The sequence below is a fragment of the Oncorhynchus gorbuscha genome, linkage group LG11 (assembly GCF_021184085.1).
Source record: "Oncorhynchus gorbuscha isolate QuinsamMale2020 ecotype Even-year linkage group LG11, OgorEven_v1.0, whole genome shotgun sequence".
In the NCBI taxonomy this organism is placed as follows: Eukaryota; Metazoa; Chordata; class Actinopteri; order Salmoniformes; family Salmonidae; genus Oncorhynchus; species Oncorhynchus gorbuscha.
Genome location: NC_060183.1, coordinates 77,762,171 through 77,789,509, shown reverse-complemented (window position 1 = coordinate 77,789,509; position 27,339 = coordinate 77,762,171). Strand labels below are relative to the sequence as shown.

Here is a 27,339-nt window from a genome sequence, read left to right as displayed (position 1 = left end):
TGTGTGTGTGTGTGTGTGTGTGTGTGTGTGTGTGTGTGTGTGTGTGTGTGTGTGTGCGTGTGTGCGTGTGTGTGCGTGTGCGTCTCCGTGCATGCTTCGGTCAAATATGATTTAACAGGATTGAAGACAGAGAGTTCTCTTTATTGTTACATGCCAGTGATGGGAGTGGAATGTGGTTGGCTGAGAATCTGGGATGGGAAGTAATCTTGTTGGGAAACCTAAGCTGGACAAACAGTGTCTGCAGGGCAAACTCCTGCCTTCCCATAAACCCAGGCTCATAGACAACACACTGGGATAGGTCAGCGGGATTAAGGGTCACTGTGGCGTTATGGGATTTCATTCACCCTGCCACTTGGTCAAAGACAAAATAAATGGGTGCTTATGAGAGGACGGTTGCCCATAACAACAGGAAGGGGGGGGGGGCGGTATGTATCATAGAAAAGTGGTTCTCGTCAGTGGGTCGAAAAATGGGGGACGAAAAGTTAATATCCTAGGAAATATATGCTAGAGTTTGAGAATGGATTTTGGGTGAGCTACTTAAATCGTATCGCTGGTTTGATTCCCGAGACCTAGACTGAGGAACATTTGAATTTGCAAACAACACATTTCACCGGTGTGTGTGTATATATATTTTTTTATATATTTTTTTTTTTACTACATTTCATTAGTTTTTGACATTTAACAAATCACTTACATTGGACCAAGTCTGTGTAACCAGATTCCTTTAAGATTTGGGTAAAAAACACTTACCGATATAGGCATCCCTGGTTGTCGGTACTGGAACGGCCACACACAAATAGGTGTCAGACTGAAACGACACAGGACACAGTGTGAGAACAAATGCTTTGCTTAGTTACAGAGCAAAAAAAGATCCATAAAGTTTTGGTTAAAAAAAACATGTTAAATCATTTTAAAATGAATAGTGTTTAAAATGAATAGTGTTTAAAATTAATAGTGTTTAAATATGTTGAAATATAAAGTCTTACAAATAAATAAAATTGTACATATATTATTCTGCTTGTTTATAAGCCATCAATAACAACCAATATTCGATTCCAGGCTGTATCACAACCAGCCCGTGATTGGGAGTCCAATAGGGCGGCGCACAATTGGCCCAGAGTCATCCGGGTTAGCGTTTAGCCGGAGTAGGCCATCATTGTAAATAAGAATATGTTCTTAACTGACTTGCCTAGTTAAATAAAGGTTAATATATATATATATATATATATATATATATATATATATATATATATATATACATATATATATATATATATATATATATATATATTTTTATATATATATACATACAAACATACAAACATACATACATACATACATACATACATACATACACACACACACACACACACACACACACACACACACACACACACACACACACACACACACACACACACACACACACACACACACACAATAAATATATATATATATATATATATATATATATATATATATATATATATATATATATATATACACATACATACATCTCCCGATACACATGTTTCACCATGACAGATTCTCTTAAATTCAAAGAGAGTCCTCAGATTAGGCGGATTATCGAGTACAGATACTGAAGCAAAAGTTAAGTCCTCGCTCGCTTGAAGTCGGGCAGTTTAATATACGAGTGAACATGACTCTTAAATCACCCTGGCGCCGACCTTGCGTTTAACACGGGGAGAAGTACATTTCCTGCGGGGAGTGAAGAGAGTAGCACTTCATCAAGACAAAAGACATGACACAGAGCTCTGTGTCCAACCCTGGAGCATCTCTCTCTCTCCTGAAGAGTGACCTCTTCATCTGCGGCCGAGTTAAAAACACGTCTATAACTCTCCTCTTATTTGTATCATCTTTCTCTTTATTCCTCAGGTCTCCAGCAGCCTAGCCTACATGTACTGTAAACGTTCGTTGTAGTTGCTTAAATAACAACTAGTGGGCGTTGAATGGAGGAGAGAGGAAGAAAATGGCAGCTGTAGTTCCCTGGGAACAGGTCGTTTAAGTGACATATTTGTAATAAACACGACAGGAAGTCATTTCCAGGGAAATGGTGCAATTGCTTAGTTATAGCTGATGGCTTTCGGCTGTCATTTATCAGTCTATTGGGCTTTTATTGGACTTCTATTCTCCTGCTGCAGCAACACGGTCAAATGATTCAATCAATTCCAGGGGACTGAATTCCCTTCTCTCTCTCTCTATCTCTCTCTCTTGCTGTGATGGCTGTATCTAACTCAGAGTTATTGTAAAAGGTCAGCGTGCGTGTTTCTTTCTTGGCACAGCTGGCTTTCTTTCAAAATGGTGTCTCATCAGTTGAGAATTCTCCAGACAAATTCTTGCAGAATGACATCTTGGGGCCTCCCAAGTGGCGCAGTGGTCTACGGCACTGCATCACAGTGCTAGCTGTGCCACTAGAGATTCTGGGTTCGAGTCCAGGCTCTGTCGCAGCCGGCCGCGACCGGGAGACCCATGGGGCAGCGCGCAATTGGCCCAACATCGTCCGGGTTAGGGGAGGTTTGGCTGGCAGGGATGTTCTTATCCCATCGTGCACTAGTAATTCCTGTGGCGGGCCGGGCACAGTACATGCTGACACGGTCGCCAGGTGTACGGTGTTTCCTCAAACACAATGGTGTGTCTGGCTTCGGGGTTAAGTGGGCATTGTGTCAAGAAGCAGAGCGGCTTGGTTGGGTTGTGTTTCGGAGGATGTACGGCTCTCGACCTTCGCCTCTCCCAAGCCCGTACGGGAGTTGCAGTGATGAGACAAGACTGTAAATACCAACTTGATATGGGCCTATTAGAACAAAATACAACCGATGTTCGATGACCAGATTCATGATAAAAAACTGGTTGTTCTCAAATTCCCATTTCACACTAATGAGCCAAGCCAAACCATGCTGCACTGGGCGGGTCTGGTTACACATCCACCATAGTTGCTGCAATAAGAGAAAGAAACCGTCTGAACCAACACTGTACAGCCCAGATCCACACAACGCAAAAGGGTACAGATAAAATTTTGACAAAAGAAGCTTCGGAGAAAGTGAATAAACACTGGCTCAATGCTATCTGATGAAAGGAAAGGGGGGATACCTAGTCAGATGTACAACTGAATGTATTCAACTGAAATGTGTCTTCAGCATTTAACCCAACCCCTCTGAATCAGAGAGGTGCGGGGTGCTGCCTTAATCGACATCCACGTCTTCGGCACCTCTGGGAACAGTGGGTTAACTGCCTTGCACAGGGGCAGAAAGACAGATTTTTACCTTGCCAGCGCTGGGATTCGATCCAGCAACCTTTCTGTTACTGGCCCAATGCTCTAACCACTGCCGAAGAACCAGTGAACTGGCTCAAAGCTATCTGATGAACAGCCAGCGAACTGTCTCAATGCTATCTGATGAACAGCCAGTGAACTGTCTCAATGCTATCTGATGAACAGTCAGTGAACTGTCTCAATGCTATCTGATGAACAGCCAGTGAACTGTTTCAATGCTATCTGATGAACAGCCAGTGAACTGTTTCAATGCTATCTGATGGGCCAGAGAAAGGGCACCTCCCTATAGATTGAGGGGTAGGCAAAATACAACACGCGGGTCGGATCTGGCCTGCGAACCCATTCAAACCGGGCCCCGGGAGGTTTCCCCAAAAAATGAAACAGCATGTTATTTATTTATTTAGGGGGAAAACAACACTCCAGTCACTCTTGAACATTTAAAACGAGATAAAAAAAATATCAAAAAATTACAATGGACCTTTTTCTGGCCCGCAAATTGATTTTCACAAACGCATAGGTCACAAAAAAATCTGTGCGGCCTTCCACTGAGTTTCAAAATCACAACGTGGCCCTTGAGCCAAAAGGTTTGCCAACCACTGCGATAGATCAATAGCAGAACAGTACAAGCTGACCACTAAGTTAAGAGAGTTTAAGGTTTGTCTTCTCTGAGATGTTCTACAAGCCAGTAATCCCCCTTCAGCATTCACAGTTATCAGCCAACACTTGCCATGGATGAATCATTGGCAGATGACTCACACAGACCTGCACTGAGAATAATAATAGCTCACCCTCCCCTCAACTCTCACATACACAACCAAAACAGTCCCAAGAAGATACAAAGCCCGGAGCCCGATGACAACAGTTCCGCCATCGTGTAAAAACTGAACTCTAAATGTTTCTCACTAGCCTAAACACAGGCTTGGCTTTTGGAGAAAAGAGAGAGAGAGCGAGAGAGAGCAAGCGAGGAGTGGGGGGGGGGGTAGAGAGGGGAGCGAGGAGAGAGAAAATAGTTATAAACCAGAGATCTTCCCCTCTGTGGTTTTCTCTGCACATTGCAGCAGCAGGGAAAAGACCGGAGGCTGAAGAGCCAATTAGCTCTTGTCTGCAACAGAGAGTCAACTTTAATGACTGCATTACTGTAGGATCAATATGGGCCAAACAAACACGGCAGGAGGACTGGCCCCTGACGCAACCCCATGAGGAAATCATGTACAGCCACACGCTGAGAGAGAAAAACATTGTACGGCCATCATCAACATACCTTCCTGATATGAACCAAGCAAAGCGGCAAGTTTTTCTGCACTTAGGAAGGAGATGTCTGTCAAGTCTATGAATATTAATATATTAGTCATTGTCTAACCTTTACTCGCTGATCAAAGTCTCGATAAAATCTCTTTGACATTAGAGACCTAAAGGCTAGTCAGACTAATGTTGCATCATGGAGAATGATCACTGATTTGATTTTCATAAATGGTTGAAAAGCCTAACAGGCTATGTAGACTAGTGTAGATAGTGTTCTTTGAAAACATATGTAAATAAACGTAAAACTGAACCATCAAACCATTGAGCGGGGAAAAAAACTAGATCTGACAGACACTGGGTTGGTTTGGGTTTTCCACAGGGTTGTTTTTGACAGTCAGAAACATGGGGACTCACCACCGTGGGGGACACCCCCGGCATGCGGACATCCAGGGAAAAGTTGCCTGATTTGGACAGGACCATGGGTTGTCTCGTCCTGGTAGTGCAATCGTTGGGCTCCGAAGAGGCACTTTCCTGATACCTGTCCGATGGGGACAACAGTGAGAGAAGAGGTTGTTAGTGGAAAGCGACAAAACAACCTCGGAGAAAACTATTACTAATGAGAGAACCTAACAGCCTGATGAGTTGAGGAACTCCTAATGATGAGATTGGAAGTTTGGAAGATGAGCGTACTTCACACACAAACACCTAAGACTCAAGAGAGAAATGGAGAGAACACCTCCAGAAAAGTAGGTTAAATGAAGATACAATTGTTTATAGAATTACTTATAGGCATATCTGCAATTGACTGATACTAATCTACCCAGAAGGCTATTTGTGTGGTCACCATGTCTGTTGATGCTGAAGCCACCTCCTGCGTCATTTGTTTGTTCATCATGTAGCTATACAAACATGGGACAAACACATCCGGCTTCCAGTACCTTGTGCCTACAGCAGGCTAATTGCCGTATAATTGTATAATTAACCATTTTATTTTAAAGTGCATGAATTCAACATCATTCAAAAAAAGGACTAACTTACAAAACATTGATTTAGAAATGTATTAAACGTATCAAATCTATTTATTTCATAAGTACACTGAGCTATTTCAACTTGCTTTTAAATAAGTATAATACATATAATACAAAACTCAAAGAACACTCGAGATTTCCAAGCAACATCTGTTCGCACCATTCACATGACCCCACTAAATCTGCATTTCCCTTTCAATTGCATTTCAAAACCCCTTCCAAACAAATCAACACCGTCCGTCCCCTTACCTTTTAAACCTGTGCAGGGGGTTTGTGGCACCGTCCAAGCTATGGCTTTGACAGATGAGCGTCAGCACCACCACGCCACAAACAAGGACTCCCATCTCTGACTCTAGCCTCTTGTCAAGCGCTCCCTATTCCTGCTTCTAGCCTGCCGGGTTAACTGTAGAAGACTGGGCGCTGAGCAGAGCGTCACAGTGCTGTGTCTGGGATCAGCTGTGGAGCCTCACTGACGCTGAGCGAGAGAGAGGAAGTAACCAAACAAACAGTAGCAGGTCCTGGATCAGGGTTAAGGCAGATGGAAGAGCCAGATGGAAGGGTAGTTCCTGTTGGCAGTTCACACGCTGGGGACTGAAGGAGTAGGAGGAGGTTATGGCTGTGGTTGTGCACACCGCTCCTCTTCTCCAGGCTCCAGGCCACTAGGGCTAGGTGTTCCTTTGTATTTTCTCTGCCTTTCCGAGTGAACTGAGCACACAGAGGCGGGACTACCCTCTAGCGCTCCCTCCCCCTTCCTCTCTACTCCTCTTCTCTTCGGAATTCTCGTCTGGCACAAGTGGCTGTAACGCGGCACCTTTCCACTCTCCTCTTAGCACCCAAGTTATCCAGTGAGAGAAGAGGCGAGTAAATGTGAAGAGTGGCTGGTGTTCAGAGGTGACAGAGAGATGAGATGAAAGGAAGAGTAGATCAGAGTAGATGGAGAGAAGAGGCGAGGAGGGCGCAGCGTCGGTCTCCAGTCACAACCTGTAAAAATAGAAGCAGACGTGCTCAACAAGAGGGAGGGTGACTAGATGACTAACGTGCCACTGACTGTGCCTGTCTGCCTGCTAGCGCAAACCGCTACCCCCCCACCCCCCACGCTAATGCTCCAGCGGGTTCTTTAATATACTACCATTATCATAAGAGGCGACACGGAAATGTTAGTTGTTAGCGTTAGTGCCCATCCCTTCAGATGATTGAGCAGCTAAGGTGGTTTAGTTGGGGGGGGTAACGATTGGTTGGGAATCACATGCTATCTGTCCTTGCCTTTAAAATTTCATTAAATATAGATGACAGTCTACACACTCTTCAGTGCTGTTACTGTGCTGAATCCGCGGACGGTAGCAGCTTCTATTTACTCTATTCTGTGGGCTTGTCCGGGATGTGAAAGCGGAGGGATAGAGGGGAGAGAAGGAGAAGCCGCAGTAATCCAATCAGATTTCCCCGGGGAATTCACACCCTTATTAAGGAGATCCAGTTGGTCACCAGCAGGAGCAGACAGCTAGTATAGAAAACACTGTCAAGGAGACCTATACCATACCGTACTATACCATACCTTACTATACAATACCATTCTATACCTTAATATACCGTGCTATACTATACCTTGTTATACCATAATATATTATAACTGTCCATACTATACCTGTCTATACTATACCTGTCTATACCTTGCTATACTACACCATACAATACATGTCTATACTATCCCTGTCCATACTATACCATACCTTGCTATACCTGTCTATACTATCCCTGTCCATACTATACCATACCTTACTATACCTGTCTATACTATACCTTACGAAACTATACCTTTCTATACAATCCCTGTCTACACTATACCGGTCTAAACTATACCTTACCAAACATTACTATAGCTGTCTAAACTATACCTTTCTATACTATACCTGTCTATACAAAACCTGTCTATACTATATCTAACTACACCACACCTTGCTATACAAAACCTTGCTACACTATACCTTATTATATCTTACTATTCCTTACTGTACTACCCCTTACTGTACTATACCTTGCTATACTATACCTTGCTATACTATACCTGTCTATACTATACCTGTCTATACTATACCTGTCAATACTATGCTACATCTAACTACACCACACCTTGCTATACAAAACCTTGCTACACTATACCTTATTATATCTTACTATTCCTTACTGTACTACCCCTTACTGTACTATACCTTGCTATACTATACCTGTCTATACTATACCTGTCTATACTATACCTTACTACAAATTGCTATATTATACCTTGCTACACTATACCATACCAGTCTATATTATGATACATCTTATTATATCTTATTATATTATACTATACCTAACTAAACCGTACTACATGAGACCATACAGTACCTTAATATACCTTATTATACTATACTTTACTATATTATACTATATCGTAATATACTATACCTGTCTATACTATACCTTAATATAACTCATTATACTATTCCTTACTATATCTTAATATACTATACCTTACTATATAATACCTTACCTGTCTATACTATACTAAACCTGTCTATACTATACCTTAAACGCAACCTTACTATATATTATACTAAACCTTACTATATTACACTATATCTTAATATACTATACCTTAATATACCTTGCTATACCTTACTATATTATACTATACCTTAAAATATTACATCTTAATATACTACACCTTATTATACTATATCTTACTATACCTCGTCATACTATACCTTACTATATTATACCTTGCTATACCTTACGATACCCATCTATACTATACTAAACCTGTCTATACTATACCTTAAAACGCAACCTTACTATATATTATACTAAACCTTACTATGTTACACTATATCTTAATATACTACATCTTAATATACTATACCTTACGATACCTTACTATATCATACTATACCTTACCTTACTGTACTATACCTGTCTATACTATACCATACCGTACTATATTATACTAAACATTACTATATTACACAAAACCTTACTATATTATACTATATTCTAATATACCTTACTACACTATACCTGTCTACATTATACCTATCTATACCTGTCTATAGCTCATTATACTATACCTATCTATAGCTCATTGTACTACACCTTAACATATTATACTATATCTTAATATACTATGCCTTACTATATTATACCTTACTATATTATACCGTGCTATACTATATCATACCTGTCTATACCATACCATACCTTACTAAATTATACTAAACCTTACTATATTATACTTAACCTTACTATATTTGAATATATTATACTTAACCTTACTATATTTGAATATACTATACCTGTCTATACCATACCTTACCATATTATACTATATCGTAATATACTATAACCTTACTATGTTATACTAAGCCTTACTATCTTAAACTATACAATACTCGTCTATACTATGCCTGTCTATACTAAAACCTGTCTATACTAAACTATATTATACTAAACCTTACTATATTGCACTATATCTTAATATACTATATCTTACTATACTATGCCTTACTATACCTGTCTATACTATGCCTTACTATACCTGTCTATACTATACCTTACTATATTATACTAAAACTTACTATATCTTAATATACTATACCTGTCTATATTATACCTTAATATACCTAATTATAGTGTATATTTTTATACCTAACTATATTATACTAAACCTTACTATACTACATCTTAATATACTACACTGTACTATACCTTACTTGTAAAAAACAGTAGCAAGGCTATATACAGACACCTGTTAGTCAGGCTTAATGAGGTAGTATGTACATGTAGATATGGTTCAAGTGACTATGATGATATATGATGATCAGAGAGTTGCAGCAGCGTAAAAGAGGGTTTGGGGGGGGTGAACACAATGCAAATAGTCCGGGTAACCATTTGGTTACCTGTTCAGGAGTCTTAAGGCTTGGGGGTAAAAACTGTTGAGAAGCCTTTTTGTCCTAGACTTGGCACTCCGGTACCGCTTGCCATGCGGTAGTAGAGAGAACAGTCTATGACTGGAAGGCTGGGGTCTTTGACAATTTTTAGGGCCTTCCTCCGACACCGCCTGGTGAGGGATAGGTTGTTATTCTGGCACCACCCGGCAAGGTCTCTGACCTCCTCCCTATAGGCTGTCACGTCGCTGTCGGTGATCAGGCTACCACTGTTGTGTCGTCAGCAAACTTAATGATGGTGTTGGAGTTGTGCCTGGCTATGCAGTCGTGGGTGAACAGGTAGTACAGGAGGGGACTGAGCACACACCCCTGGGGAGCTCCAGTGTTGAGGATCAGCGTGGCAGATGTGTTGCTACCTACCCTCACCACCTGGGGGCGGCCTGTCAGGAAGTCCAGGATCCAGTTGCAGAGGGAGGTGTTTAGTCCCAGGATCCTTAGCTTGGTGATGAGCTTTGAGGGTACTATGGTGTTGAACGCTGAGCTGTAGTCAGTGAACAGCATTCTCACATAGGTGTTCCTTTTGTCCGGGTGGGAAAGGGCAGTGCGGTGTGCAATAGAGATTGCATCATCTGTGGCACTGTGGCGGTATGCAAATTGGAGTGGGTCTAGGGTTTCTGGAATAATGGTGTTAATGTGAGCCATTACCAGCCTTTCAAAGCACTTCATGGCTACGGACGTGAGTGCTACGGGTCTGTAGTCATTTAGGCAGCTTGCCGTTTGTGTTCTTGGGCACAGGGACTATGGTGGTCTGCTTGAAACATGTTGGTATTACAGACTCAATCAGGGACATGTTGAAAATGTCAGTGAAGACACCTGCCAGTTGGTCAGCACATGCCTGGGAGCACACGTCCTGGTAATCCGTCTGGCCCCACAGCCTTGTGTATGTTGACCTGTTTAAAGGTCTTACTCACGTCGGCTACGGAGAGCGTGATCACACAGTCGTCCGGAACAGCTGATGGTTCGTCGCAGGGCATAGTGGGATTTCTTGTATACCTTACTATATCATATCTTACACCTTAATATACATAACTATACTATATCTTACTACACATTACTATATCTTACTCTACTGTATCTTACTATAGCATGTCTTGCTATACCTTACTATACTACACTGAACACAAATATAAATGCAACAATTACTAAGATTTTATGAATTACAGTTCATATTAAAAAACAATGAACTAGGCAAGTCAGTTAAGAACAAATTCTTATTTACAATTACGGCCTACCCCAGCCAAACCCGGATGACGCTGGGCCAATTGTGCACAGCCCTATGGGACTCCCAATCACGGCCAAATGTGATACAGCCTGGATTCGAACCAGGGACTGTAGTGGCACCTCTTACACTGAGATGCAGTGCCTTAGACGAGCAGCGGTCAATTGACTGAAATCAGTCAGTTGAAATACATCTATTAGGCCCTAATCTATGGATTTTACATGACTGGGAATACAGATATGCATCTGTGGGTCACATATACCTAAAAAAAACATAGGGGTGTGGGATCAGAAAACCAGTCAGTATTGTGGCCTGTGGAATGTTATCCCACTCTCCTTCAATGGCTGTGCGAAGTTGCTCGATATTGGTGGGAACTGAAACACGGTGTCATACACGTCTATCCAGAGTGTTGCAAACATGCTCAGTGGGTCACACGTCTGGTAAGTATGCAGTCCATGGAAGAACTGGAAACATTTCAGCATTCAGATCCTTGCGACATGGGGCTGTGCATTATCATGCTGCAACATGAGGTGACATCACTAAACTGCTCGCCCATACGACGGCATTCAAGCTGTCTGCCATCTGCCCAGTACAGTTTAAACTATAGCTTACTATACTATGCTACATCTTACTATACTATATCTTACTATGCTATAATGTCTGGTGAGTATGCATTCCATGGAAGAACTGGGACATTTTCAGCTTCCAGGAACTGTGTACAGATCCTTGGGGCCGTGCATTATCATTATGAAACATGAGGTGATGTCGGTAGATGAATGGCACGACAACGGGCCTCGGGATCTCGTCCCGGTATCTCTGTGCATTCAAATCGCCATGTTAAAATGCAATTGTGTTAGTTGTCCGTAGCTTATGCCTGCCCACACCATAACCCCACCGCCACCATGTGGCACTCTGTTCACAACGTTGACATCAGCAAAATGCTCGCCCACACGACGCCATACAAGCTGTCTGCCATCTGCCCGGTACAGATGAAAGCGGGAATCATCTGTGAAGAGCACACTTCTCCATGTGCCAGTGGCCATCAAAGTCAGTTATGACGCCGAACTATAGTCAGATCAAGACCCTGGGCTGGTGTGATTACACGTGGTCTGAGTTTGTGAGGCCGGTTGGACGTACTACCAAATTCTGTAAAACGCTGTTGGAGGCAGCTTATGGTTGAGAAATTAACATTAAATTCTCTGGCAACAACTCCGGTGAACATTCCTGCAGACAGCATGCCAATTGCACGCTCACACAAAACTTTGTGTAGCACCTGTGGCATTGTGACAAAACTGCACATTTTAGAGTGGTCTTTTATTGCCCCAGCACAAGGTGCATCTGTGTAATCATTCTATTTAATCAGCTTCTTGATAATCCATCCACCTGACAGGTGTGGCCTATCTTGGCTTAGGATAAATGCTCACTAACAGGGATGTAAACAAATCAGCTTTTTGTGAGAACATTTCTGGGATATTTTAATTCAGCTCATGAAACATGGGACGAACATTACATTATCTTACTATAATATATCTTACGAAACTATATACACTACCGTTCAAAAGTTTGGGGTCACTTAGAAATGTCCTTGTTTTTTAAATAAAATCACCTTTTTTGTCCATTAAAAGAACATCAAATTGATCAGAAATACGGAGTAGACATTGTTAATGTTGTAAATTACTCTTGTAGCTGGAAACGGCTGATTTTTAATGGAATATCTACATACGTGTAGAGAGGCCCATTATCAGCAACCATCACTCCTGTGTTCCAATGGCACGTTGCGTTTGCTAATCCAAGTTTACCATTTTTAAAAGGCTAATTGATCATTCGAAAACCCTTTTGCAATTATGTTAGCACAGCTGAAAACTGTTGTTCTGATTAAAGAAACAATAAAACTGGCCTTCTTTAGATTAGTTGAGTATCTGGAGCATCAGTATTTGTGGGTTCGATTACAGGGTCAAAATGTGCATAAACAAATAACTTTCTTCTGAAACTCGTCAGTCTATTCATGTTCTGAGAAATGAAGACTATTCCATGCCAGAAATTACCAAGACACTGAAGATCTCGTACTGGCTCTAACCAGAATAGAAAGAGTGAGAGGCCCCGGTGCACAACTGAGCAAGAGGACAAGTACATTAGTGTGTCTAGTTTGAGAAACAGACACCTCACAAGTCCTCAACTGGCAGCTTCATAAAATAATACCCGCAAAACACAAGTTTCAACGTGAACCGTGAGGAGGCGACTCCGGGATGCTGGCCTTCTAGGCAGAATTCCTCTGTCCAGTGTCTATGTTCTTTTGCCCATCTTAATATTTTATTTTTATTGGCCAGTCTGAGATATGGCTTTTTCTTTGCAACTCTGCCTAGAAGGCCAGCATCCCAGAATCGCCTCTTCACTGTTGACGTTATAGCCAGCTAGCGAACATTAGCATGCTGGATAATTAGATATAACGTTAGGTGTATGATCTATGTAGTAATATTATTTGAATCAGAAATATATTTGCATTGCTTGTTATAGCCTAATGTTCGCTAGCTAGCTAACATTGAACCTGGTTTGTTAGTTTTAGCTACCTGCAGATTCATACTACAGCTATGTCACTCAGTTTGTATTGGAAGTAGTATGAGTTGGCATTATGCCGGTTCATTGTTTAGCTAGTCACGTTGAAACAAAAGTCTTCACTTCACCAGATCATTACATGACCAATCAAGTTAGCCAGGTGTGTCTGTGGGTGATTACAGCCACCTATTCTATTTACTGAGCATGTGTACATGTCTAGACAATAGCATTTCTTTCACATGACCTATCAATTTAGACAAGTGGGTCTAGGTAAGCGTTATCTAATAATTATAAACTATGTTTATCTGGACACTTTCTGTTTTTGATATAGCTACTATGCAAGTAACCATTTCACTGTACTGTTTACACCTTCTGTATCCTGCGCATGTGACAAATAAACATAGATTATATTTGATATAGTGAGTGAGACGGTAAAATGAAGAACAACATGACCTGCACCAAAGTCAGATAAGGATATAAGCCACGGACTAGATAGTTTATATTTACCTGGAGTTTGTCCTTATTGTAGGCTACTACTTTTACCACTTTTAGTCTTGAAATCTTTGGTCGTTTACTACACTACTCACTCTGTTTAGCACATGGCCTCACATGAGAATCCTTAAAGAAATGGGTGGGGCTAACACGGAACCCAAACCGGCAATGCGCAAGCGCCATCGTGCGTACATTTATTTAGTCCCCCTATAACCAAACGTGATCAAGACACGCAGGTTAAAATATCAAAACAAACTCTGAACCAATGAGATTCATTTGGGGACAGGTCGAAAAGCATTAAACATTTATGGCAATTTAGCAAGTTAGCTTGCACTTGCTAGCTAATTCGTCCTATTTAGCTAGCTTGCTGTTGCTAGCTAATTTGTCCTGGGATATAAACATTGTTATTTTACCTGAAATGCACAAGGTCCTCTATTCCGAAAATTAATCCACACATAAAAATGGTCAACCGAATTGTTTCTAGTCATCTCTCCTCCTTCCGGGCTTTTTCATCATTTAACTTATATGGTGATTGGCATCTAAACTTTCATAGTATTACCACGACAACCGGTAACAGTTAGTCTTTCAATCACACACGTGGGTATAACCAATGAGGAGATGGCACGTGGATACCTCCTTCTATAAACCTCTCGCGCAAACGACGCGAGCGGTGTAGTCAGGGTATAAGGCTTAAGAGGGTGTGAACTGTGCTGAACGGGTGTAGACAAAGGAGAGCTCTCCAGTAGGTGTACCAAAAAATTCGAGGGGCATTTTCTCAAAAGTGGGGTTACAAGTTCATAATTACTTTCCCATTATTCTTCAACTGCATTGCATGATATAGCATTTTCTATATTTTCTCTACTTTTATCCAATGTAAAAATCACAATTTCAAATGTTGCTACATAGGATGAACGTCAATATGATCATCATAACACTTCCTGTGTTTAAGTTCTATATCTTCGCTCAATACTTTATTGAACATTATTACATAAAGAATTGTGTACATTGTTTATATGAGATATCTAGAAGAAGTGAATGTAATTTAGTGGAGTTCTTTATCAATAGTATTGACTGAGTTGAATGGACACAGCAGTCTACTGTAGCATTTCTGTATTGGTCTCATTACTTACAATGGAATATACAGTGCCTTCAGAGAGTATTCACACCCCTTGACTTTTTCCACATTTTGTTTACAGCCTGAATTTAAAATGGATTAAATGTAGATGTTTTGTCACTGGCCTACGCACAATACCCCATCATGTCAAAGTTGAATTATGTTTTTAGAATTGTTTACCTTTTAATCAAACTGTCTTGGGTCAAGTATTCAACCCCTTTGTTATGGCAAGCTTTTTTTTTTAATTGTTTAACAAATCACATAAGTTGTATGGACTAACTCTGTGTGCAATAATAGTGTTTAATTAACATGATTTTAGAATGACTACCTCATCTCTGTACCCCATACATACAATTTGTTATCTGTAAGGTCCCTCAGTTGAGCCTTGAAATTCAAACACAGATTCAACCGCAAAGACCAGGGAGGTTTTCCAATGCCTTGCATGGAAGGGTACCTATTGGTAGATGGGATTTTAAAAAGCAGACATTGAATATCCCTTTGAGCATGGTGAAGTTATTAATTACACTTTACACCCAGGCACTACAAAGATACAGGCATCCTTCCTAACTCAGTTACCAGAGAGCAAAGAAACCGCTCAGAGATTTCACCATGAGGCCGATTGTGACTTTAAAATAGTTAATAGTTTAATGGCTGTGATAGGAGCTGAGGATGGATCAACAACATTCTAGTTACTCCACAATAGTAACCCAAATGACAGAGTGAAAAGAAGAAAGCCTGTACAGAGTAAAACATATTCCAAAACATATAACCTGCTTGCAATCAGGCACTAAAGTAAAACTGCTAAAAGAGTGTCAAAGAAATTAACTTTATGTCCTGAATACAAAGCATCACTGAGTACCACTTTTCACTTTATCAAGTATGGCGATGCCTCCATCATGTGACAGATATGCTTGTCATCAGCATGGGCTGGGGAGTTTTTGGGATAAAAATAAACAGAATAGATCTAAGCACAGGCAAAATCCTACAGGAAAACCTGGCTCAGTCTGCTTTCCAACAAACACTTTTTTTCTTACCAAGAAATTGAATTTTCCTGAGTGGCCTAGTTACAGTTTTGACTGAAATAGTCTTGGAAATCTATGGCTAGACTTGCAAACGGCTGTCTAGCAATGATCAACAACCAACTTGACAGAGCTTGAACTTTTTTTAGAGAATAATGTGCAAATCCAGGTGTGCAAAGCTCTTAGGAGACTTACCCAGAAAGACTCACAGCTGTAATCGCTGCCAAAGGTGATTCTAACATGTATTGACTCAAGGGGTGTGAATACTTATGTAAATCAGATATTTCTTCATTTAATTTTCAATACATTTATTTTAACATGTTTTCACTTTGTCATTATGGGGTTTTGTTTGTAGATGGGTGAGAAAAATATATATTTAATACATTTTTTTATTCAGAATAACACAACAAAATGTGGAATAAGTCAAGGGGTATGAATACTTTGAAGGCACTGGAGACCTCACATACAGCCAACATAAATTATATGGTTTTGAGTAACTGCATTTTTAGGTGAGTTGATCATATTGAACTGTAAGCTATTGTCCCTCAAAACACAACTCTTTACACAAAGCATTGGGTGACTTAAACCGCAGCAAAACCAAACCATAAACAATCTTGTATTAACCCAGTGTTCTCCCCAAAGAATGTAAAGAGGTGCTGGCCCACATTGTGAACTGGCTACACAACCACAAAAAAAAATTGAATAAAGGAATAATAATGTTTTACTTTATTATACTTTGTTATTACATTTTTTGCTCTAGATTGCAGAAAATTGCATTTACCATGTTGTAAAAAAACGCTAAAATCTCTGAGTTCTCCGGGCTTCATCACCATCTTGTTAAGAAATACTGGGGAGAACCCTGTAACCACAACTGACAGCCTATGTGAACTGTGCAGTATTTGCATCAATGGTGTATTGAAGGCACTGCTTGAATGGTAAATCGAAGAATCACGTCCCTGTATTTAATATTTTCTGATTTAAAAGGCCCAGTGCGGTCAAAAAACAGATTTCCTATGTTTTATTGTATTTCCATGCAATAAGGCTAGAACAATACTGTGAAATGGTGAAAATGATGATACTGCCTTTATAGCATAAGAGCTGCTTGGAATGCCTGATAACGACCTGAAGACATACAGTCTAAGCTTGATAATGACCTGACTTCGGTCCTAGCCTGATAACAGCCTGGAAAACTACGGTCCTAGCCTGATAACAGCCTGAAAGACCATGGTCCTAGCCTGATAACAGCTTGAAAGACCATGGTCCTAGCCTGAAAGACCACGGTCCTAGCCTGAAAGACTACGGTCCTAGCCTGAAAGACCACGGTCCTAGCCTGAAAGACCACGGTCCTAGCCTGAAAGACCACGGTCCTAGCCTGAAAGACTACGGTCCTAGCCTGAAAGACTACGGTCCTAGCCTGATAACAGCCTGAAAGACTACGGTACTAGCCTGATAACAGCCTGAAAGACCATGGTCATAGCCTGATAACAGCCTGAAAGACTACGGTCCTAGCCTGAAAGACTACGGTCCTAGCCTGATAACAGCCTGAAAGACTACAGTCCTAGCCTGATAACAGCCTGAAAGACTACAGTCCTAGCCTGAAAGACCACGGTCCTAGCCTGAAAGACTACGGTCCTAGCCTGATAACAGCCTGAAAGACCACGGTCCTAGCCTGATAACAGCCTGAAAGACTACGGTCCTAGCCTGATAACAGCCCGAAAGACCATGGTCCTAGCCTGAAAGACTACGGTCTTAGCCTGATAACACCTTGAAAGACACCGATCCTAGCCCGATAACAGTCTGAAAGACGACTACAGTCATAGCCTGATAACAGCCTGAAAGACTACGGTCCTAGTCTGATAACAACTTGAAAGACACCTAGCCTGAAAACAGCCTGAAAGACTACGGTCCTAGACTGATAACAGCCTGAAAGACTAAGGTCCTAGCCTGAAAGACTACGGTCCTAGCCTGATAACAACTTCAGACTATGGTACTAGCCTGATAATGACCTGAAAGACTACGGTCTTAGCCTGATGACAACTTCAAAGATTATGGTCCTAGCCTGATAACGACCTGACTACAGTCCTAGCCTGATAACCTGACTACAGTCTAAGCCGGTGCACCAGCCTAGGGAGAAAAACTGGGTCAAATGAACATAGCACTGGCCATATTCTACAGGAACACCAGAGTAGCTCTGATACAATGAATCAAGCCCGCTGGAGAGGGACAGAACGCACAATCGAGAGGGATTGAGAGCCGTTGTTGCTTCGCCAGGCACCTCTACCCGTCAATACATGATCTAACCGATTGATAGTCAGTATTGAGCATTCATGAAAGTATGCCTTATTTACTTTGAAGAACTACTAAAATAGTGATTTTGTCAGACAGCATAGTTGGGTGCTCTATAGCCAGCTACTAGCCCATTACGATGACTGGTTGGTCATAAATGATGAATGAAATAAAAAAGAAAGTAATTTAATATATAAAAATTAATATACACAACAACTGAAATATTTTCGTAAAGTAATGTGAATAAATGATGGTTAGCAAGTGATAAGCAATAGGCCTAACAGGCACACAGCTAGCACAATGGGGTTTTAATTAATTGTTTTATTGTGTGTTGTTTGTTTAAGGTTGGCACAATTATCGTAGAAAAATAGAGTAACCAACAATAATGGACAATAAACGTGAACTAAAAAAAAAGTGTCATAATTGTTTTCATAGATTTGTTTTAGAAGAAAGGGAGATTCAACTTTATATTCAAGAAGATAATAACAGTATTTCAGTTTTACAAGCAGAACGGGACGGAAGCTTCATTTCCTAAAGTTAAGACAATAAACGTGGATATGTGCATGTCAATTAATCATAACCCCAAATTCCATAATCGTCACAGTCCTGGTGTTGTTTTAGCAGTCAATTCCATAATCGTCACAGTCCTGGTGTTGTTATAGCAGTCAATTCCATAATCGTCACAGTCCTGGTGTTGTTATAGCAGTCAATTCCATAATCGTCACAGTCCTGGTGTTGTTATAGCAGTCAATTCCATAATCGTCACAGTCCTGGTGTTGTTATAGCAGTCAATTCCATAATCGTCACAGTCCTGGTGTTGTTTTAGCAGTCAATTCCATAATCGTCACAGTCCTGGTGTTGTTATAGCAGTCAATTCCATAATCGTCACAGTCCTGGTGTTGTTTTAGCAGTCAATTCCATAATCTAAGTCCTGGTGTTGTTATAGCAGTCAATTCCATAATCGTCAGTCCTGGTGTTGTTATAGCAGTCAATTCCATAATCGTCACAGTCCTGGTGTTGTTATAGCAGTCAATTCCATAATTCACAGTCCTGGTGTTGTTAAGCAGTCAATTCCATAATCGTGAGTCCTGGTGTTGTTTTAGCAGTCAATTCCATAATCGCACAGTCCTGGTGTTGTTATAGCAGTCAATTCCATAATCGCACAGTCCTGGTGTTGTTTTAGCAGTCAATTCCATAATCGTCACAGTCCTGGTGTTGTTATAGCAGTCAATTCCATAATCGTCACAGTCCTGGTGTTGTTTTAGCAGTCAATTCCATAATCGTTAATATCCTGGTGTTGTTTTAGCAGTCAATTCCAAATCTGTCAAGTCCTGGTGTTGTTATAGCAGTCAATTCCATAATCGTCACAGTCCTGGTGTTGTTTTAGCAGTCAATTCCATAATCGTCACAGTCCTGGTGTTGTTATAGAATTCCATAATCGTCATGTCCTGGTGTTGTTTTAGCAGTCAATTCCATAATCGTCACAGTCCTGGTGTTGTTATAGCAGTCAATTCCATAATCGTCACAGTCCTGGTGTTGTTATAGCAGTCAATTCCATAATCGTCACAGTCCTGGTGTTGTTTTAGCAGTCAATTCCATAATCGTCACAGTCCTGGTGTTGTTTTAGCAGTCAATTCCATAATCGTTTTCCTGGTGTTGTTATAGCAGTCAATTCCATAATCGTCACAGTCCTGGTGTTGTTATAGCAGTCAATTCCATAATCGTCACAGTCCTGGTGTTATAGCAGTCAATTCCATAATCGTCACAGTCCTGGTGTTGTTTTAGCAGTAAATTCCATAATCGTCACAGTCCTGGTGTTGTTATAGCAGTCAATTCCATAATCGTCACAGTCCTGGTGTTGTTATAGCAGTCAATTCCATAATCGTCACAGTCCTGGTGTTGTTTTAGCAGTCAATTCCATAATTCACAGTCCTGGTGTTGTTTTAGCAGTCAATTCCATAATTATAGTCCTGGTGTTGTTATAGCAGTCAATTCCATAATCGTCACAGTCCTGGTGTTGTTTTAGCAGTCAATTCCATAATCGTCACAGTCCTGGTGTTGTTTTAGCAGTCAATTCCATAATCGTCACAGTCCTGGTGTTGTTTTAGCAGTCAATTCCATAATCGTCACAGTCCTGGTGTTGTTTTAGCAGTCAATTCCATAATCGTCACAGTCCTGGTGTTGTTTTAGCAGTCAATTCCATAATCGTCACAGTCCTGGTGTTGTTATAGCAGTCAATTCCATAATCGTCACAGTCCTGGTGTTGTTTTAGCAGTCAATTCCATAATCGTCACAGTCCTGGTGTTGTTTTAGCAGTCAATTCCATAATCGTCACAGTCCTGGTGTTGTTTTAGCAGTCAATTCCATAATCGTCACAGTCCTGGTGTTGTTATAGCAGTCAATTCCATAATCGTCACAGTCCTGGTGTTGTTATAGCAGTCAATTCCATAATCGTCACAGTCCTGGTGTTGTTTTAGCAGTCAATTCCATAATCGTCACAGTCCTGGTGTTGTTTTAGCAGTAAATTCCATAATCGTCACAGTCCTGGTGTTGTTATAGCAGTCAATTCCATAATCGTCACAGTCCTGGTGTTGTTTTAGCAGTCAATTCCATAATCGTCACAGTCCTGGTGTTGTTATAGCAGTCAATTCCATAATCGTCACAGTCCTGGTGTTGTTTTAGCAGTCAATTCCATAATCGTCACAGTCCTGGTGTTGTTATAGCAGTCAATTCCATAATCGTCACAGTCCTGGTGTTGTTATAGCAGTCAATTCCATAATGTATTTATTGTTAAAAATATATATATAATAAAACCGTGACTATATAAACCTAACCAACCTCAAAAAACACTAATCACTACACATTCGTCAAGGTGTTGGAATGAACGACGGCTCTGCTCTTCCTCCTTTGCAGTCTGGGCCGGCAGACTGAAATACACAGCGGCCACAGATGGCTTTGGAGAAAGGTGTGAAAGTCTGACTGAGGACATGGCTGAGTAGAAAGACCAGAACAAAAACGAGAATGCAAAAGGATATTGGAGTATAGAATTGCAGAATATTTAGGTCTTTCCTTAAAAAAAAATCTGGCTAACAAGTCTGTAAATTCGATGCGAGACAGAATTGGCTGACATGTAAAGTGTTAGTCAGTAGCTTAAATACATAAACTGTTAGATGAAATCTCATTCATTGGTATCATTTCATGAATAATAATTTGTGCTTTCAGCCATAAGTACATTTTTCAACAAAAACCTGTTCGGTCTTTGGACACATCGTCACATCTTGGGAATAACCTGGATACCAAGTAAACAATAGCAGGATCATGTTGATTAGGCAACATTTTGCCAACAGCAGGCTGTCTTTGTTATTGCAGTAGGCCTAAGTAAACAAGGCAACAACCAAGCAATCTCTCATAATATCTCTCCGCAATATGAAATGGAGTGCAGAGCATCTATGAGTCATAGCCAGGCATGACTTGCTATAAACAGTCATTTACCGATGGCGAAACAGGAAAAGTATAGATTAACTCTGGTTTTTTTTCCTTCACATTAACTAGCCTAAACAAATCCTATTTAATGGTGGACCTGGGTTAAATACATGTATTAGGTCTACAGTCGCCTATTCTTTGTAAGCTCTGTCGCCAGTAACCTAGTATAAAAGGGGATTTCCACCGGCAAAACTGTTATGAAAAAGGAATGAAAACATTTATAGCTGATCATCATTTTCCTCACACTTTCAAATGAATAGGCTATTTCCAAAAGCATTCTTCTAATTAAAAAACCTTTTCCCCATCAATTCACTGTCACATCAGGACAATGGGAAAAACCCACAGAGCCATTCAGGGAGGGAATCGCAACATCATTTCCTATTGATCCACTCTCTCTCGCTCTCTCCCGCCTTTCTCCATCTCACTCATAGACCCCTGGAAACTGCAAACATCAATCAGCCACTCCATTGAGTCTGCCCGGGCCACTACGTTGAATGGACTTACTAGTGCTCCACAAACCAGCGTAAATAACAAATGTGCACAATCAATGCACCTGCTGCCTGAGTGACTTGAAACTCCCCGGTCCCTAGCCTATGTCAGTCACATTTGGGCTAACCTAACAATATGAAACACAACATGCATTTTTTCTACTAAGTTTGCCTGTCTGGTTGGACTAGAAGTAGGCCTATCCTCCCTGGTTCAATGTCACATTCCAGTAGCTCGAAACAGCAACAAAGAGTTTGGCTCTATGACAAAAAGCTATCAAAGAAGTCTTACTGTGTCGAGAAGCATTTGGAGTTCTCCTAGCGCGCCGCTGACCCTCAGGGATGTATCCTTGCTCCAGTTATAGGGCTAAGCTGCTTACCTGGTTGTCACTTTGGCTTGATGAGTCGCTGTAGGATGGTCACAAAGGCCTGAGAGAGAGAGAGAGAGAGAGAGAAACACAGAGAGTTCTGATTTTCAATTGCCTAGTGTGATTCACCAGTGGGAGAGCGAGTCAGAGCAAGAGCGATTGAGACGGAGGGGGTGAGAGTCAAAGGAGGAGAGAGACTGGGAGGGGGATGCTCAGAATTACCTCAGCATGCTCACTGACATCATCGCTCAAAGACTGGCTACAGAGGAAACTATGGTAACCGTTTCCATGCGCTCACACAGTCAAGCCCTTTTAATTGTCAGAGCAACCATGGAGCTTGAGCAACCAGAGCCATGCCTTGACTTCCTAGATATACCCTATAACAAGATCTGTACTGTAGGCATTAGGCAATAATACAGGCTAGATGGTTTTGGAAAAGGTGGAAATTATTAAAGGTTTATAGCCTAGAATTGTTTTTCACATCACGCTCAAATGGGTCCTTCATAATGTCAGTGTCAATTTTCTCTTTTAATTAAAATGGTCAAATCCTAATATGATAGCAGATTCACGACAGAGAGAGAAAGAGAGGGCAGCAGGGCGATTAACATTATAATGAATCCTCACGAACGCTCAGTCTAATTTGAAATGGAGGCGTCCATTGTGGCAAATCTCTGTTGGATTGGCTATTCAATTAATTTCCTTATAGTGGCACTGGTGTGGGTTGAGGAATTGTAAAGCTTTTGCAGAAAATACTACACTGACTAAACCGTCCTGATGAATATAATATATAAATGCACATAATGAAGATTATGTTAATAAACATTTTTGTTGAACTGTTCAATGTTGGTGAAAAGACCAACATACAATTTCATTACATTTTTTATTTAACTAGGTAAGCCAGTAGAAGCCATGGTTCCCATTAAAGACAACATAACAAGTAGTCTATTTTACTCAAATGTCCAAAACAATCAATCAGGCAGATGGTCTAGCGACACTGTATATTATTCTACCACAGATATAGATATTTAGATTTCAAATCTGCTGAGCTCGTATAGCAACCATTCAGAGACACCAATTCCATCCTTCATTTGATTAGCAAGAAAAATATTATTCTAAGGAGAAACTTTGTTTTGTTATTTGTCAATAATATAAACAATTATCCAAGCCACACACATTAAAAACAGGACATATCAACCTCTACAGAAAATTGGATAAATCTTTATACATAAGTTCTTATACCTGTGTAGTAACTTTGTATATTGGTAGCAAGTTGTTTTTTGACACATTTTAGAAGTAGAAACCTAATTGCATTTTAATTGCATAGTAATGGTGTTGCACGGTTTTTGCACAAGATTAATAAAGACAGTTCTTTATCCTCGTGTAGTAATGAAAACTATAACTCCATTTTTATGCAATTAGACAACAAAGCAACTACTAAAACACTATATTAATGTTCAGTCAATAGCCTAATGTTCATGCCCCTGCTCTTTTTGTCTTAAAGCGACAACAAGCAGTAGAAACAATAAAGCAGCCTCCCCAACCCTGTTTGGGTAAAAAGCTGAGGGATGGGGCTTGAGAAATTGAATCACGCTCAAATGTGTAGACAGAGCTATGGATGCAAGGCTTGGCCATACGTGGTCTCAACATTATAGTTTTAACCATGTTTTGAGGCTGTTTGATAACATTTTCTTTGTTTACAAACACTGGAGTAAAACAAACTTATATGTTGGTGGGGTATGACAGTTGAACTAAACTCACAGAGGTACTTGGAAATTATATTCTTCATGAATCAAATGGGTACATATCATTAATTTATAAATCCAAAAATGGACGTAGCAACTACAAATTGCCCCTTTAAGTTCCAAAAGCTCAGTAAGAACACAGAAGAGGTAACCAAGGCAAGTTACAAGGGCTATAAAGCTGAAGCATCTGTTTGTTGAAAGAATTGAGGTAATATGTACACTAGCGTTCAAAAGTTTGGGGCCACTTAGAAATGTCCTTATTTCCCATGAAAACATACATGAAATGAGTTGGAAAAAATGAAGAGGAAATAGTCAAGATGTTGACAAGGTTATAATTAATGATTTTTAATTGAAACAATAATTGTGTCCTTCAAACTTTGCTTTTGCCAAAGAATCCTCCATTTGCAGAAATTATAGCCTTGTTGAGGTAATCTGAAGAGGTTTCACACCATGCTTCCTGAAGCACCACCCACAAATTGGATTGGCTTGATAGGCACTTCTTACGTACCATACGGTCAAGCTGCTCCCACAACAGCTCAATAGGGTTGAGATCCGGTTACTGTGCTGGTCACTCCATTATAGACAGAATACCAGCTGACTGCTTCTTCCCTAAATAGTTCTTGCATAGTTTGGAGCTGTGCTTTGGGTCATTGTCCTGTTGTAGGAGGAAATTGGCTCCAATTAAGCACCGTCCACAGGGTATGGCATGGCATTGCAAAATGGAGTGATAGCCTTCCTTCTTCAAGATCCCTTTATACCCTGTACAAATATCTACCTTTACCACCACCAAAGCATCCCCAGACCATCACAATGCCTCCACCATTCTTCATAGATGGTGTCAATAACTCCTCCAGCATCTTTCCATTTGTTTCTGCGTCTCACAAAATGTTATTCTTTGTGATCTGAACACCTCAAACTTAGATTTGTCTGTCCATAACACTTTTTTCCAATCTTCCTCTGTCCAGTGTGTGTGTTATTTTGCCCATCTTAATCTTTTATATTTATTGGCCAGTCTGAGATATGGCTTTTGCTTTGCAACTCTGCCTAGAGGGCGGCAGGTAGCCTAGTGGTTAGAGTGTTGGGACTAGTAACCGAAAGGTTGCTCGATTGAATCCCCGAGCTGACAAGGTAAAAATCTGTCGTTCTGAATTGGTTTTTAAAGGACTTGTCTAGTTTTTTAAAAATTTAAAAATAGAAGGCCAGCATCCCGGAGTCACCTCTTCACTGTTGACGTTGAGACTGTTGTTTCGCGGGTACTTGGTGTTTTGCGGGTACTTTAATAAAGATTCTCTTGCTCAGTTGTGCACCGGGGCCTCCCACTCATCTTTCTATTCTGGTCAGAGCCAGTTTGCGTTGTTCTATGAAGGGAGTAGTACAGTGTTGTACGAGATCTTCAGTTTCTTGGAAATTTCTTGCATGGAATAGCCTTCATTTCTCAGAAAATGAATAGACTGACGAGTTTCAGAAGAATGATCTTTGTTTATGGCCATTTTGAGCCTGTAATCAAACCCACAAATGCTGATGCTCCAGATACTCAACTAGTCTAAAGAAGGCAAAATTGTTTTCTCAAGACCAAGTAGCCTTTTAAAATGCTAAACTGCTGATAACGGGCCTCTGTAGATATTCCATTTTTTTAAATCAGCAGTCTCCAACTACAATAGTCTTTCACAACTTTAACAATGCCCACACTGTATTTCTGATCAATTTGTTGTTATTTTAAAGGACAAAAAAATTGCTTTTCTTTTTTTTTAAACAAGGACATTTCTAAGTGACCCCAAACTTTTGAACGGCAGTGTACATGTAGGTAATTATTAAAGTGACTATGCATAGATAATAACAGAGAGTAGCAGCAGCGTTAAAAAAAAGGTGTTCAGAGTCAGACAAATAAAGCATGGGTACGTACATGTTGTTAACTAAGCACTTTATAGTACAATAATATACTCTCGCATCCTTGTGCGAGTGTCTTCAAAGCAGACCTTCTAGAGACATTCTGGTATTTTATTATTCAAAATGTGCAAGCAAGAATATAACTCACTCACTCACTCACTCACTCACTCACGGATCTCATCAATGCCCAACCACCAGCAACAGATGTCACCCTGCTAGTCTGAAACACTAACCCAAGGAAAAGCCAATATACAAGCTAAATAGATAGATAGAGAAGCCATTGCTTATTGAACTTAGTCAATCTAGCTAACGTTAGCTAATAACCGGCTGCTAGCTACTTTACTAGTGTGTGCTAGCCAAATTACTTAACAACAACATGCAAAAACACAAGGAGTGTATGTAGTTCGCTAGCTAGACAGACAGATGCCTAGAATATTTACTTTACATTTTAAAATGTTACCTTAATGATGGTTGACTACAGCTAGCTGTATCTTCAATACAAGTAACTTTAGCTAGCTAACATTAGCCAGGTATCTAGCTAACTAGCTAATTATAAAGTGTAAACTTTTTCTGACAATCTTGAGTGAGAACATGTCGAAACTAAACTTTTGTATCTACTTTTGTATCTATCAAAGACGTGTTTTTTTTCCACATTCCACAGTTAAATATGAATCTGCCATGACATTGTAAACAATATTTGAAATGACATTTTACCTGTAAACATCACATTCTAGTCCCCCGCTAAACAACGTTCAGTCTGTCACGTATTTCCACGACCACACCAGCAGTATTGCAGTAGACCAAAGCAATCGTTGTAAATAGATCGATGTGAAGTAACTGTGCATCGAGTTGGGAATGGGATTGTAGAGGAGTGCGATAGGACGCACATCTGCAAAATGATAAAATCACAGCTGTGCCTCACAATATAACCCTTGTAACGTTTCACTGCAATTTATTTTCATAATCAACTTGTCAATTTTTTTCCCCACAGATGTCTGTTGTTGTTTTTTGTTCTCCCAAAATTGATTAGTAGGCCTAGTCTATCATTAAACCAAAGACACTGGTAACTGTTGCTTCTTCTGTGTGTGATCGAACAGTATATACATGTTTAATCATGATTTGAACCCAAAGTCTACTCCACAATTATGACAGCAG

The 27,339-nt window shown here is 40.4% G+C and overlaps 1 protein-coding gene across 4 annotated transcripts in view; it reads right to left on the bottom strand.

Annotated features, from left to right (window-relative positions):
* The window catches only part of pam (peptidylglycine alpha-amidating monooxygenase), a 150,609-nt gene extending 123,624 nt beyond the window's left edge, over positions 1–26,985 (bottom strand). For 3 of the 4 annotated variants that reach the window (XM_046290581.1, XM_046290583.1, XM_046290584.1), the window contains exons 1-5: positions 26,899–26,985; positions 22,480–22,616; positions 5,809–6,540; positions 4,946–5,069; positions 751–808 (exon numbers count right to left, since the gene is read on the bottom strand). In XM_046290581.1, coding sequence (XP_046146537.1) covers positions 751–808; positions 4,946–5,069; positions 5,809–5,903 — 277 coding nt within the window. In that variant the 5' untranslated portion in view covers positions 5,904–6,540; positions 22,480–22,616; positions 26,899–26,985. The remainder of the gene's footprint in view (positions 1–750; positions 809–4,945; positions 5,070–5,808; positions 6,541–22,479; positions 22,617–26,898) is intronic. The other variant, XM_046290582.1, reaches the window with a different exon arrangement.
* Between the last annotated feature and the right edge of the window lie 354 nt (positions 26,986–27,339).